This window comes from Mobula birostris, chromosome 1 (genome assembly GCF_030028105.1).
Source record: "Mobula birostris isolate sMobBir1 chromosome 1, sMobBir1.hap1, whole genome shotgun sequence".
Lineage (NCBI taxonomy): Eukaryota > Metazoa > Chordata > Chondrichthyes > Myliobatiformes > Myliobatidae > Mobula > Mobula birostris.
In genome coordinates this window covers 200,219,190-200,235,382 of record NC_092370.1, presented here as the reverse complement: position 1 = coordinate 200,235,382, position 16,193 = coordinate 200,219,190, and the positions used below count along the sequence as shown (strand labels likewise).

Sequence of the window (16,193 nt, the reverse complement as noted above, 5' to 3'; positions counted from 1 at the left end):
TGAAATAAGCTTGCTTTTGCATCAAAGATTTCTACAGTTCTAAGATTACCCTTACTTCACATCAAGTAATTAATACTTCCAATTGCTTAATTAAATACAAACATTTTAATTCTGATTCCCATTCCTGTTCAGAAATGTCAGTCTATGGCCTTCTCTTGTGCCGAGTTGAGGACACCCTCGGTGGAGGAGCAACATCTTGTATTCCATCTGGGTAGCTTCCTATCTGATGTCATGAATATTGATTTCTCCTTCTGGTTAAAAAGAAAAATTCCCTCCCTCCTCCTTCTATTCCCTCTGATCTCTTACCTCTTCTCACCTGCCTATCACCCCCCCCCCCCCCCCCCCGGTCCCAGCCTCCTTCCCTTTCTCCTATGGTCCACTCTCTTCTCCTAACAGATTCCTTCCTCTCCAGCCCTTTATTTTTTCAACCCAGCTGGCTTCACCTATCACGCTCTAGCTGTCCTATTTCCCCTCCCCCACCTTTTTATTCTGGCATCTTCCCACTTGCCTTCCAGCCCGGAAGAAGGGTCTTGGCCTGAAACGTCAACCGTTTCTTAATTTCCACAGGTGCTGCCTGACCTGTTGAGTTTCTCCAGCATTGGTGTGTGCTGCACCTAATTAATACTTTTGTGCTTGTTGACAAAACAGGTTTATGCAGAAAATAATTGGTAAATAGGTTAATTTGAAAGGATGGGATGCTACACTGAAACCTATAACCAAATTCTGCTGTTATTATTTACAAAAATGGTATTGATTAATGAAAAATGATTGTAAAAATTTAAAACCATGAAAGAAGAATGGACGCGAGAAAATCTGCAGATGCTGGAGATTCAAAGCAACACCCACAAAGTGTTGGAAGAACTCTGCAGGTCAGGCAGCATCTATGGAAAAGAGTAAACAGTAGATGTTTGGGGTGGAGACCCTTCATCGGGACGGAATGAGAAACTCTTCCCAAGAAGAATGGACGATGTTGCAGCTTTAATGCACTACATTTGAAGGCTGTAACAAAAAAAAAGTACGTGTTGGTGCTGTTTTCTCAGCCTAATAAGCAACTACAAAAAGAGATGCATAACACATCCAGGTTGAGTTGCTTAATTGCATTGTGCTTGCCTTATAGAATTGTTCACTTTATATTCACATCAAAAATAATCTTCACTAATAGAGCAACACACATCAAAGTTGCTGGTGAACGCAGCAGGCCAGGCAGCATCTCTAGGAAGAGGTACAGTCGACGTTTCAGGCCGAGACCCTTCGTCATGGCTGGTCGACTGCACCTCTTCCTAGAGATGCTGCCTGGCCTGCTGCATTCACCAGCAACTTTGATGTGTGTTGCTTGAATTCCCAGCATCTGCAGAATTCCTGTTGTTTGCATCACCATTGATAGATGTTTATGTAAGGTAATGCAATCTGGACTAATGATGGACTTAATCGGTACAGGCTGCATTAAGTATTTTAATTATTTGAATAAAACAAATGTATATGAAAAAAATTAGAACGTTAAAATGAAAATGAAGAGCTAGCCCACAGGGAAACCTGCACTATTTTTTAATTATCAGAGTGGGCCTTTAATTTCTATGTTTGATTTATGTTACTTTGAGTGGACTGTAGAACTCCAGGATAATTTTGCTGCCATGGAAAAGTGACAGTGGTCACGTGACGTGGCAGCTCGCCCCCTTGCCTGGGAATCGGCGCGGGCAACCGGCAGGCCGCGCTCTTGACCATTATGTCAACAGCAAGGCTGCCGCTGACCAGAAGAAGCGGCAGAGGGTCACTGCCTCCCACTTTTTTATAAACATGGACGGGTCAGTACGCCGCTGGGAGAACTGGCTGGAGGTTTCTTAAAAAAATAAATACGTATCACTAAGACCTCCGCTTCCAGTGAGGGCCCGACATCTCACGCACGCGTGGTGTTTGGCGAGCGCTTAGCAACGGGCGAGGTGCGGGGAATGGCGAGGGTGGCGGCGCGCAACGCCGTGCGAATTACCCCGGGCCGCGGCCTCTCTGTGGCCGGCCCATGACGTAATGGTGTGTGCCAGGGCTGAGGAGCCAGCACCGGCGTCGGGGACGTGGCTAAAAATAAATTCAGCTGTAAAGTCGGCGACCGCCGTCATTGCTGCACGGAGCAGCGCCAATAGAATGAGGAGCCGGGCCTGAGCTCACTGTGCCGAGGTTCGTGGGTAGGCGACGGAGTGTGGCCGTTGCAGTTGTAGTCGGGAGGAGTTTTTGAGTCACATTGATTAATAATCTTAACACATGTTGCGTCTTTCATGTTATTTTAGGAGGGGCTGGGAGGAGGGGAGTGGTGTTATCGTTTGGGATTAAAACGCTTTTTTTTAAAATGACCGAACCGTAGGTATTCTTTGAGTCCTAGTTTGGAATTAACTTTTCTAACGGTTTGAGGGCATCCATCGCCTTAAACTGAATTTTGAAACTCGCTTGTCTGTAAATTAAACTGTTCCAGCTCTCTTGTGAAACCGCCTGTAGAGTTGCTGAGTTTCCGCAGTGTTAAATTAATATGTTTTAAGGTCCAAGGCGACGGTTGCAGACGTTCGCGTATTTGAGCTTCGGGTGGATAGTTTATTTTGGTCTCAGTCAATCTGCATTGGGCCTAAACCTAGAGGAATTGCGTTGCTCTGCATTGGTTTGGGAGATATCTAAACAGTGTACTGATTGGCAATTAGTTACTCCATTCTCAGAAAATAAGTCGCTTCAGACCTTTGATATCTTTTCGTTTCGAGTCCATTTTATGTCGTTTTAGTTCATTATAAACCGAAAGGAACTGCTTCATTATAATATTAATGATGTTGTTGCAGGAGCAGTGAAGTTTGAACAATTTATAATGTGATAATTAATTTAAATGGCTATCTTTAATTCCTTTCCAGTTTTGGCCATTCATGGAAATGTAGGCGTTGAGTAAAATTGACATTGCGAGGAAAGAAGATCTAGAGCCAAAGATTTGCTAATTCGGACAGGTGATGTACTTATAGTGTCTGGTAGATTTTTATCCCACAATTTCCTTGAAGGAAGAGGGAACGTGTCAACAGTGACGTATCCTACAGAAAAGGAAAAAAATCGTAACTGGATCCACACACAAAAATGTGACAACCCCTCCTCTACATGCTTCAGAGCTTGATTTTATTTTCGTGACGGGGTGACTCGTGTTGAAGAATCCCAACGAAATAAACCAGCAGAGTGCTGAGATTCTCAATTATGATGTTTCGAGATCAAGTCGGTGTTTTGGCAGGGTGGTTTAAAGGTTGGAATGAATGTGAACAAACTGTAGCTTTGTTGTCCTTATTGAAACGAGTGAGCCGGACCCAGGCTCGTTTCCTTCAGATTTGTCTAGAGCATTCTTTGTCCGATTGCACCGAGCTTCACGTTCTCGAGGGAGAAGCAAATGATGCTGGTAAGTTTAACGCAACCAATATTTTTTCTTATCTCGTATTGAGATATGTAAAATAGTAATCTAATATCCAAACGCAGTTTATGTCTGATAATTGGCAACTGGTAAAATTAATTGCGGTGTACAAGCAGCACCGTATTAACGTAAAAGAGTAAAACGCTTTGATGCGTCTTGTTCTGCAATTTCCTGTGCAATAATCCAGTCATGTCACGTAGAGTCTGGGTATCCTGTGCTTTCTGGACAACGTGGCTTGGTTTCTTTTCTGATTCTAGTGGTTAGATGCAGCTTTTTTTTTCTATATCGTAACAAATCCAGAAACTGATTACATAGATTAACAATTTTTCAATTTAAATGAATCACAATTTTATCTTAGCCGACATCTAAAAGGTTGGTGTTTAAATCACTATTGGGACATGTCAAGGAAACGATACCTTTTCATGCAAGAATTGAAGCAATTTCTTAGTCGACTTCTGTTTAAAAATAAAATATCAAATGAAAGGCCCTTGTCATTCAAGAAACAAGTGAATATTTAATATGCAGATCATGTTTGGAGAGAGATGCATCATGATACTTGTAGAAGCTGCAAATGTAAATACTGTTTGGAGAATGAAAAATCCTTATTCTGTTTTACTCTGTGTGACAGGATTGAATTATATAACATTGGAACCTGGAAAAATTCCACCCCCATAATTGTTTAATTATGTGTATCTTACGGATTTTTTTTTCTAGGAATACAAAGGGTGTATTGGGGAAAAGTTGTAGAAGTCCGTGTTCACCCATTGGTGGAAATCTTTAAGCTTGATTGCAGTCAAATACTGAACAGAGCCCTTAGTGTTTACTCAGAGAAAAGAATGCACAGTCCTCTTCCAGCTGTTCCATATTAGAACACGGAGCCTGCAAGACTTGGCAGCTGTCTGTACTGCCATTTGCTGACAGCCCCCAGTACTTTGGTCTGCTGCTAGGATATTTATGTGTGCATTCAGCATGTACTCTAGTCTGTGGCTCTGAGATCATATTGGGGGATGGGAAAGTAGATTTTGAATATTTTAGTGGCTGTACTTTGATTTAGGATATACAAGGGTCAAGAACACAGCGAAAAACACTTGATATTCTGCTCTCAAAAATGCATCAGTAGTTGAATCAAGAAATTTAGGATAGAGTAAGGATGGAACAATCTGAGGTACTCAGCTAAGTGCCTCAATTGGAGTTTTATCCCATGACTAATGCATAGTTTCATGTAAAAGATAAAACATCATGAAAGTTTGTCGTTGAAACAGAGACTCAAATGGATGTTGTATTTGTTACCAGTGGTTCCTGTATTCATGAACTTTGATGTAAAGACTGCACTGAGTGGAACCCTGCCATGAAAGGTTACAAATTTTTTTTAATACATTTTTCCTGTCCTATTCAGATTGGAATTGGATTATACTTAGTAAGCCAAAGTGGACACCTAATGCAGATATTTTTATTCAAATTTGCAAGAAAGTGAAATTCTGTATTCAGGTTTGAGTACAACATTCAGTTTTAAAAAGACTTAAAACCTTTACACGACTGGAAAAAATGTGGAAACTTGAAAAATAGGTATAACTCTGATTTTTGAGTAGCTAAGTATAACTATTATTTAAAAAATTCAATGCAGCTGGTGGAATAAGGGACTGCTGACAAATAACAAATAGATTTGGGGTATAATTAGGGCCTTAAACAGCTCTGAAAGGATGTAGGATAACGTAACTAATTTGGGGTGAAATGTTCACTTAGGGTTGAATTAATAGTTAAAGTTGTACAATGTCATCATTGGTCATTGGGATGTTGGGAGACCATTCAGCTCGTGCAGTTCATGCTGATTCCTTTCAAAGTGATTTAGTAAGTCCTAGTATTTCTGTAAATCATTTTCCTGAAATGCCTTTTCAGTGTCCTGCAATTATCACGCATTAAAACAAGCTCTTCGGCCCACCATATTCATGCCAACCATCAGGAACCAATCTCTGCAAATCACATTTGAGCATTTTGTCAAGAGTTCAAGTGTTTGTGTGGGTACATAAACATTGTGGAAATACCTGCCTCCACCACTCATTCAGTCAAATTCTTACAGATTCCAACAACCTTCTGTGGAGACGGCTCTTGCTCTGATTCGAACTAAGCATCTTACCCCTTAGCCTAAACCTGACCTTTCTATTTCCATCACCATTGTAGGCAACCTGTTTCAGCTCATTGCATCAAGATGAGCAAAAAAGAATTCTTGACTCCTTTTATTTGGTATTGCTTTAAATACTTGAGCTTAATCTTTTGATACTCATTACTAGTGTAATTGTGTTGAGCTCCATTGTAAACATCAGTTAAATAAATGTCCATAGTCTTTGACAATGGAGTTCTGTGGATTTTAGATTTTTAATTTTTTGTGATGTTACTCATTATGTAAGATTTATGCTTGTCCTGCAGTAAAAAATACAGTATTATTCATTTCTGTATTTCCCTAAACCTCTCATGAGTTGAAACTTGCACGAATTAGCTTTCACCCTTCTATATTCAAGGCAACTCTATGCCACCTGTTGTCATGATAGTCTGATAATTGGAATAATAAAACTGACAATATTATCTGTTTGCCATTATACTGTATAATCAACAGCAACTTTAGGTTTCCCATGCTTTCTGCTTTTACAGCAATGTGAAGTTAAGCTATTTTGTTTGCAGACATTTTATTCCAAATGAAGGAAAATTGCTGACATTATTTTGAATTTAAGGTATTTGGAATATAATTTCCACATTAACACACTAAAAATTGTGAATTCTGTTGCCTGAGATTAAAATGAGTTTTTCATTTGTATTAAATTTTAATTTAAACTCTTGGCAAATTTTATGTATGAGTATTGTTATTCCTATGCATAACTAAATTCAAAAGGTTTCTAAAAATATATTTCAGCATCTACATGTATGTGTAATAAATATTCCAATAATTACTGTGCTCTGTAAATTGTTTAGAAGTTGAATAAAATTGCCTTCCTGCTTTAGTGTCAGAGAATTTTTTCAATGGGATGGGCAATAATCCTATTAAATTGCCATTGTAAACTAGGGGTCTGCTGGAAATGGCCCCTTTTATATAAAAAAATTTGCAAGTTTTTACTATGGCTAGATCTTTCTCAAAAGTTGTCCTTTGCAGGGTCAGTGATAATTTGCTATTGCTTCATAACTTTCCACAAACTTGAATTCAAATATTCTTTTTCTAAGACTACCCAAAGCTGAGGAAAGGTACATTCCAATCTTACTACAACTGGAGCATCATTTAATTACTTGTGAATTTCAGTCTCCTCAAGTTAAAGTCATTCTTTCAGTATTCCACTATTTCTTTATCCTATTTGACTGTATTTGACTTCTGAGAATTAATTGCCTTTTAGATAACATAGCTCCTGTGTCTTCCATCAAACGTCTCAGATGTTCATTGAAAAAATATTGTTACAGAATTGGAGCATTTTTTGTAGATGACAAACACTTTAGTTAAAGAGTTTAATCTTCATATTTATCCGTTGTTGTTACAAGACTTGTCCTTATTAGCTGAAGCTATGACAGTTAAAATGGAGCAGTAAAATGGAAGAACACAGGGTTAAAAGCTGTGGAGCAAATGTTGGTAAATGGAGTGAGTACAGATGGGTACTTGATGGTCACATGGACTTCGGGCTGAAGAGTTTGTTTCTGTACTCTAATGACAAAGCTGTTATAGAACTGGAGAAGATTAGAGATGCAAGGCCATGTACAGATTTTGAAAACAATGAAAATTTGAAAATTGATTTGTTTAATTGGGAACTGGAATTATTTTGGTGAGCAAAAGTGCAATGGGTAATTTGGTAGAAGATGGGTTACAGATCTCCCAGATTTCATTTATGGAGCTTGCAGCATGGGAAACTAGCTCGGAGTGCATTAATATTTTTAGGTATGGAGGAACCAAGGGATGGTTGAGTAACTGGTGGTCTTGGGTAAAGAGCAATATCAAGATGTATTGGATATGGAAGTAAATAGTTATAGTGACCGCATGAGTTCTGAAGTTGGCCTCAGAGTCAGGAATGACACCAAAGGGCAAGTATGCTAGTTTTGTTTCCGCTACATAAGGGGAAGGATGGGTATTATTGGCTAAGAATGGCATAATGGGGATCAAACATTCTCAAAAAGAGGAAAATTTGTGTTCCAGTATTGGGTGGCAGGCAAGAAATGTGTTGTTCAAGATAGTGAAGTAAGTTTAACTGGCACATGTGAAAATTAAAAGTGCATGATGTTGGTGAGAGCTTGTATTATGTGATAAGCTAATGAATTCCAGAGGTGCTGTAATTGTGCGAGAATTGATAGAACAGCAATCACAGTGTACAAGAATATAATGGTAAAATGTAGTTGCATTCACTGGTGGAAAGACATTCTTATCAAATAAGGCAGATGGGTCAAAAAGGATAAGGAGTGATTGTGACAAGCTATTAAATAAAGTCATTTTTTTTTTAAAAAAAGGGCTGTGTACAGAAAATTACTTGGAGGGATTCAAGCATAGGTTAATGAGCAAAAAGCTGAAACATATTAAGACCCTGATGAAGGGTCTCGGCCTGAAACGTCGACTGTACCTCTTCCTACAGATGCTGCCTGGCCTGCTGCGTTCACCAGCAACTTTGATGTGTGTTGCTTAAAACATATTGTGTTTTTTTTTAAGAGCAAGGAGTTTGAATGGAATTGTTAGCTTTCGAGGATATAGTAATCAACTTTTTTTTTACAATGGGAGAGTTGATGCCAAATTTGAGAAGAGCAGTATCTTAGGAAAGAGAACCTTAACTTTGGCTAATTTGGAGATCAGGATGAAGATGATCAGTCAGCAATTCATGACTGAAAGTTATGTCAGCACTTTGGCCTTGTAGTTTGGTGCAATAAACATAGAAAAAGGTAAGAGTTTTTGTGTTTGGGCGATGAAGTTTTTTTTACAATAGAGGTGCTCTAATGTAGAGAAATACAGCAGTTTGTGTGCTCAACAAAACATGCTATAGACAATGAGACAAATGATCAGAAAATGGCTTGAATTTTAGATAGATATACTTTATTAATCCCAAGGGAAATTTGATTTTGTTACAGCCGCACCAACCAAGAATAGAGCGTAAATATAGCAATACGAAAACCACAAACAATGAAACAACAAAATGCAAACTATGCCAGATGGAAAATAAGTCCAGGACCAGTCTATTGGCTCAGGGTGTCTGACCCTCCACAGGAGGAGCTGCAAAATTCGATGGCCACAGGCAGGAATGACCTCCCGTGCTGCCAAGTGTTGTATCACGGTGGAATGTGGCCGAAGTCCAACAGTAAAAAGTTCAATATTCGGTCTACAAACACGTTCCTCGATCGTAATATGACCCGGATTGCACCATCTGTTGTTAACCAGATCAGTAAGCACCCAACTCCTTTACGCTTACCGCTCTCAGTGCACTTCTGGTCAGCCGGAACGGTATTACCCACCGGAACTCCTCTTCTCCATAAGTCTCTGTTGTCTCGACCCGGTCCTCTTTCCTTGACTTTGTGATCCCCCTCTGCATCCTCTGTGTGTTTTCCTCTGGTTTTCAGCAGGGGTGTCCGCCGCTCTGCTCGCTAAACCGGCCGGCATTAGCTGGTCCCTGGAATACACAATGCGACCTTGCTTCTGTCCCACGTGTCAAGATGTATCTATTTCCAGCGCTTAAAAAAAAAACCCAAATAAAACACTCTCTACCGGCATGTTAGAGAAGGTGCAGCTTCAACATGTTACTGTGAGGGGAAAAAAAATACAAAAAATAACGTAAGTTTAAAAAGTAAGAAGAAAGTAAGAATAGATCGAACGGCTGTACCAGGCTGCATGCACGAGCGGCGCTTAATAAAATTAAGCGTAAAATTTTGTATTGGCGGTGATGACAATCCAAAGCATTTGCAGGAACTACATATTGAAAATGGCTTGTATATAGGCATAGTTATACAAAGAACTGCATTTAATGATTTCCTGCTGTACTGTTTGTCTCTTTCTCCATGTAATTAATGATGCTGCTATGTTAAATTTTAATAAAAAGTTACAAGCTATTTTCGTTAGAAAATGATACGGAAATTTTGCACATTGGGTGAGATACGACTTTAATGGCATAATTGTTTACAATTATAGTTCAGCGAACTTTCTGATCATAAATTAAGCATAAAATTTTCTTTAAAATTATTTTTTAATTCTAATATTGTATTAAAATGTTTGTAATATTTAATTTTTTTCCCTTTTTTGTTCAAGAAATCTTCAGTACATTTAGTTGATTAGCCAGCTTGATGTAAGTTGATGCTTGGGAGCTTTGGAACATAGTGATTGCCTGTACCACAGAGGTCACTAGACCACTGGGGCTAGATTTGGATTTCTTCTAAACTCCATGGTGATCATTGTTGTTTTAGTACCAATGGTAAGATGTATACCAACTTGCTTTGAAAAGTTGGTTGAGGGATACATGCTGCTAAATTGCCAGTAAAATGTGTCGAAAAATAGTTCCTTTTTAGTTTTGTGTTGTATTGCTCACAAATGCTAATAGTTCTGTCAGTATGAAAACTACAAATTCCAGGCCATTATCTAATCATTTTCCTCAGATCATCAAATGATTTGTTTTTTGTTTTTTGTCTCTTTAGTGTACTTTGTACAGTAAAGTGCAAGCCTGAATTATTGGATCCACTCTCTAACGGTTGTGGATCCCACAACCTAATGAAACTTGGGCAACTTGAGACAGAAATTTCTTATTTCAGACAACTTTATTTTGTATTCAAAGATTGATATTTATACTTTATAATGAATATTGAGGAAATCGAGATTTCCTATTTCATTAATTATTATGATTTAAAGCACTTGTATTGAAATTCATTGGTTGTAATGAAAATACTTACACTGGTTAGTATAGTTCAATTTACTTTTTTCCAATTTCTTTAGTTCATGTAAGCATTGCTCTGTTGTATTATGACTAATGTATTGGGAAGATTTTTTTTGTTACGTTGAAAATGCTACTTTGATTCACAGTAATTCAACTTTGGGTTTTATTGGTGCTGCATCAGTTTAGATGTACGTTTAAGATTTTGAGTTTTATGCACTTAACGATTTTTTGTGAAAAGCTCATTCAGTGGGCAGAATATCAGCAGTGTCATTGCCTGGTCTCTACCTACATTATAGAAATGCAATAACTGCTTAATGCAAGCTTATGATATGTTTAGCTTTTAATTTATTAAGTGTGATTGCGCTGGCGTAATTCCAGTCGACAAAGTCAAAGGCCAGTTTATTATCAAATGTATAAGTACATGTATGCAAAGGTGCAATGAAAAACTTGCTTGTAGCACCATTACTGGCACATAGTATCATATAGGCAGTATTCATAAGAATAACAAATTATGTACAAGTTTTGTAAGAGAAAAAGCTGAATTGGAACCAAAAAAAGTCAATTTTAGTGCAAAATAATTACTGTTTCTAAACTGCAGTGGCGATTTGGGTTTTGCCAGTTGTTTTAAGAATAACTTTTTTGAAGGGAAGTGGCTGTTATTGAACCTTGTAGTGCTAGACTTTAGGCTCCCTTACCTCCTGCCTGATTGTGTAAAGATGGCATGACCTGGATTGTGGGGATCTTTGGATGTGCTTTCTTGAGGGAATACATCCAGTGTAGTGCCCATGATGTAATGGGAAAAATCCACTACTCTCTGTAGCTCCTTATGCTCCTGAGCATTGGAATTGTCATACTAGACCATGATGCAACTATGCAGGATGCTTTCAACAGTACACCTGTGCGAGTTTGTTGGAGTGTTTGAGAACAAGTCAAACCTCCCTCCTTTTTTATGCCATGGGCTAATGCCATTAAGCGAAGGGTCTGTGGACTCCAGATTGGGAGCCCCTGTTCTGTGGGAAGCACATCAATGTCTTTATTATGGTTGTATCTACGTCTAGGCTCAGAACAGATCACTTGACAGGAGATTAATGCCGTTGACTCTGTCCATCAGTGAACTTCCACTGTAAACTGTTAACCCTCTGTCCCCATTCTGGCATTGGTTTTGCTGATGTTGAGAGTGGTTGTTGCGGTACCACACATCCAGGTGTCCTACCTCACTCTAGTTTGCAACTTATTGCTGTGGTGCTTTTGGCAAATATAAAAATAGGATTGGAGCTGTGGGTTCTTGTGGCTGTGTCACATAACTAATTAAGTACAGACATAATAGGCCAAAATTGCAGTTAGTGGGATGAGTTGAAATGTAACATGGGGGCAAAATCACAAAGGATGATGAATACAGGACTGAAGATGTTATAATTGAATGCTGCAGTATACAGAATAAGGCAGATGATCCTGTAGCACAGTTAGAGATTAGCAGTTATGACTTTGTGGGCATCACTGAGTCATGGCGGAATGAAGATCATTGTTGGGAGCTTTACATCCAAGGATACACGTGTTGAAAGGACAGGCAGGTAAACAGGCGTGGGTGACTGTTATTAAAAACTGAAATCAGATCTTTAGAAACTGCAAGGGTAAAAAGACCCTGATAGGAGTTGTATACAGGCCTCCAAATAAAAGTCAGGATGTGGGTTACAAATTACAGTGGGAGATAGAAAGGGAGTGTAAAAAGGGCAATGTTACGATAGTCATGGGGAATTTTAATATGCAGGTATATTGAGAAAATCAGGGTGGTGCTGGAGCCCAAGACAGGGAGTTAGAAGAATGCCTGTGAAGTGGCTTTTATGAGTAGCTTGTGGTTGAGCCCACTCAGGGAAAAGCAATTCTGGATTGGGTGTTGTGTAATGAGCCAGATTTGATTGGGGAGTTTTTAAGGTAAAGGAAGCCTTAAGGGGAAGTGATCATAATATGTTAGAATTTGCCCTGCAGCTAAAATCAGATGCATCAGTATTACAGTGGAGTAAAGGAAATTACAGTGGCATGAGAGAGGAGCTGAAAGTTGACTGAAAGCATAACAAGAATGGCCAGAGTTTCTGGGAACAATTTGGAAGGCGCAAGATAGATAAATGCCAAAGATGAAGGAGTATTCTAAAGGGAGGAGGACACATGATGGCTGACTAGGGATGTTGGCAGCATAAGAGCAACCGTATATGATACTCAGGCATATGTTAGAACAAAAGTTAGTGGGAAGCTAATTGGGAATTATTGGGATTGGGAATTTTTTCAAAAAAAAAGGCAGCAGACCGAGGGAAAAGATTAATATGAAGATAAGCAAGACAATAGTATAAGAAAGGATGCAAAAAGATTTTTTTCAGATACAGTATATAAAGAGTAAAAAGAGTTGAGTGTGGATATTGGACTGTTGGAAAATTATGCTGGACAAAGAAGTGGCAGACAAACATGATAAGTTTTTGTGTCAGTCTTCACTGTGGAAGACACCAGCAGTATGCCAGAAATTCAAGAAAGTTATGGGTCTGAAGTGAGTGTAGTTGCTATTATTAAGGACAAGGTGTTTGGGAAGCTGAAAGGTCTAAAGATAGATATGTCACCTGGGCCAGATGGACTACACCCCAGGGTCTGAAAGAGGAAGCTGAAAATATTGAGTCTTTCAAGAATCACCAGATTCTGGAATGGCTGTGGAGGATTGGAAAATTGCAAATGTTGCTTCACATTTTAAGAAGGGAGGGAGGCAGAAAAAAGGAAATTATAGGCCAGTTGTTCTGACTTCACTGGTGAAAGATGTTGGGATCTGTTGTTAAGAATGAGATTTCAGAGTACCTGGAGGCACATGAGCCAAAGTCAGCATGGTTTCCTTAAAGGGAAATCTGTTTGAATTCTTTGCGGAAATAACAAGCGGGATAGGCAAGGGAGTTGTCTGTGGATGCTGTTTACTTGGATTTTTACAAGTCCTTTGACAAGGTGCCACATATGAGGCTGCTAAACAGGATTAGAGCCCATGGTATAACACAAAAGATACCAGCATGGATAGAAGATTGGCTGACTGGCAGGAGGCCAGGAATGGGAATAAAGGGGGCCCTTTTTTTGGGTTAGCTGCTGGTGACAAGTGGTGTTGTACAAAAGCAGCTTTTTATCAAGTTGTGCCACTGATTTGGATGATAGAATTGATGGCTTTGTGGCCAAGTTTGCAGATGATACAAAGATAGGTGATGGGGCAAGTAGAAATGAGGAAGCAGGGAATCTGCAGAAGGGCTTGTACAGATTGGGAGAGTGGGCAAGTGTGACAAATGGAATATAGTGAAGGGAAGTGTATGTTCATGCACTCTGGTAGAAGGAATAAAGGTGTAGACTATTTTCTAAATGAGAAAATTCCAAAATCTTGCATGCAAAGCCTCTTGGGAGTCCTCATGCAGGATTCCCTAAAGGTTAACTTACATGTTTAGTCGGTGGTAAGGAAGGCAAATGCATTGTTAGCATTCATTTCAAGAGGACTAGAATATAAAAACAAGGATGTAATGCTGAGGCTTTATAAGGCACTGGTGAGACCACACTTGGAATATTGTGTAGCAGTTTTAGGCCCCTTATTTAAGAAAAGATGTGCTTGCATTGAAGAGGGGCCAGAGGAGGTTCATGAGAAAGATTCTGGGAATGAAAGTGTTAACACGGAGCATTTGATGACCCTGGCTCTGTACTTGCTGGAGTTTAGAAAATGAAGAGGGACAGGAAGTTTCACTGAAACATATCTATTATTGAAAGTGGATGTGGAGAGGATGTTTCCTACAGTGGATGAGTCTAGAACCAGAGGACACAGAAGAGAGGCTGTCCATTCTGAACAGAAATGAGGAATTTCTTTAACCAGAGGGTAGTGAATCTGTGGAATTCATTGCCAGAAACTGCTGTGGAGGCCAAGTTATTGGGTATATTTAAAACAGAGGTTGACAGGTTCTTGATTGGCGTGCCAGTAGTTATGGGGTGAAAGCAACAGAAGGGGGTTGAGAGGGATCATCAATCACTCATGAGCCAGTGGACCAAATAGCCTAATTCTGCTCTTGTGTCTTAAGGTCTCGATGAGTAATAAAGGCAAGCATGCAATATATTGCCTTTATCACCCTGTTCAGCCTGTGCAGCCACCTGGATGAGGTTCAAAGTCCATGATATCCTGGCTGGACCTAAACTGAGCACAGATGAGCAAGGTAGTGCTAAGTATTGCTTCATATCATTGTTGATGAAATCTTCTGTCAATGCGTAATGATAATATTGTTGTGATGTGGTGTACTGGCACATGAAGAGACTTGTGAATGTGGTCATGATTGGAACAAAGAGAAGATTTGGTAAGCTGGTGTTGTTTTAGTGGGAACAGAGCCAGTAAAGAGCTTAAACTTAATTTTGTTACAGAAAATTCTATGGCCCCAGATAAATAGAAAGGATCACAACAGAAGGATCAAAGTGGGGCATAGATTTGGAGTAAATAGTCAAAGGATTAAGGAATGTGAGGAAAAAATGTTTATATCTAGATGGTGATTAGGGACCTACAACCCTTTTAAAAACCCAGATTACTTTCTACCATCAATTTGTGCACTTGAAAAGCTGTAACCTTAAAGGCAGTGGAGCAAGTACTGAAAAATGGAATTCGATTGGATTACTTTTTTTGTCTGGCACGGTCATGATGGGCCATGTGTCTTTCTGCTGTGCCATACATTTTCTAAGATTCTGTATGATTAGATGGTTATTAGCCACATTAGATGTGTCCTGCTTTTGGTAGAGTGACTAAACTGGCTCCCCCACCAGGCTTGCTTGGTGAGGAGGGTGACTAGACACCCTGCAGGACGAGAAACAAGATCTGTCAAAGGGTGGATGAATCCTCTTGTAGGGTCAACGACCATCTAGCAAACACATGCTGTAAAGCACGGAAAGGGCTTGGTCTGGCTGTTCATTGCAACAGAACTTCCCCCAGCCGTCTTGGACCCCACCTGATCCGGGAGGGGATGTCAAGAGGGTGCGTCTGGACCTGTGCAACCCCCTACTCACCTAAAATCCACTCACCCCACTAACTGACTGAAAGGAACCATCATCATACTATGGGATGGATTGCCAGAGAGAGAGATTAACCAAGGTATATTCCACAGTTGGTGGATGCCACCATCAGGCTGCACTGGAGCAGCTTGGTTGGTGCACCATCTTGTACTGCAGTTCCAGTTTTAAAAATTGGAGCCCAGATTTTCTTTCTGTTCTCATAATGTTTGCTGAATTCAGTGCTGTCAATAGTTTCTCCATGAGTTCAAGGGGCAAATTGAATTGTATGAAGATGAGGGATGGGTGAAATAATGATGTCCACATCCACCAAAATGAATGAATGAACCCATTAAGCACTGCTGACTGAAAGTTAGTGGGAAATACTCCCGACTTGTATTTGGTTCTCACATGCTGGTGGTATATATCATTGAGTATAGATGTCTTCTTTGAGTTGCTTATATTTGCTTATTGTTTACTATCTTCATGGCATGATGTAACAGGACAGTATAGCTACATGTTTGTTAGCATGTCTGTAGAATTCCTTGTAGTTCTAATTCCTCTGTAGTATGTGATTTTACAGTTTAGCAGTCTTTGGGTGATGGAGATATTATCACATGAAATTTATGCTACTCCTGACATGTCCTTATGAGCTAGTGTAAATCCCCAAGCTCAGATTCAATCATAGAATACTGTGCACTGAAATAACCTCTGGTCTTCGAACCTGCAACAGATAGGTTGGTGAGGATGAGGTTGTGGGTTTACTTATACTAAGTGCAAAACTTGTATAGTCATTGATCTTCAGGGTTTGGGCAGCTTAGTCATTGATGGTGTTCACAAGCCATACTCGGGTGACAAAAAGCCCAATAGTATTCTATACC

At 39.5% G+C, this 16,193-nt stretch overlaps 1 protein-coding gene across 6 annotated transcripts in view; it reads left to right on the top strand.

Annotated features, from left to right (window-relative positions):
• Positions 1-1,715: 1,715 nt before the first annotated feature.
• The window catches only part of samd4a (sterile alpha motif domain containing 4A), a 174,188-nt gene continuing 159,710 nt past the window's right edge, over positions 1,716-16,193 (top strand). For 2 of the 6 annotated variants that reach the window (XM_072268648.1, XM_072268640.1), the window contains exons 1-2: positions 1,819-2,169; positions 2,883-3,406. In XM_072268648.1, coding sequence (XP_072124749.1) covers positions 3,211-3,406 — 196 coding nt within the window. In that variant the 5' untranslated portion in view covers positions 1,819-2,169; positions 2,883-3,210. The other 4 variants (XM_072268617.1, XM_072268626.1, XM_072268610.1 and 1 more) reach the window with 4 other exon arrangements.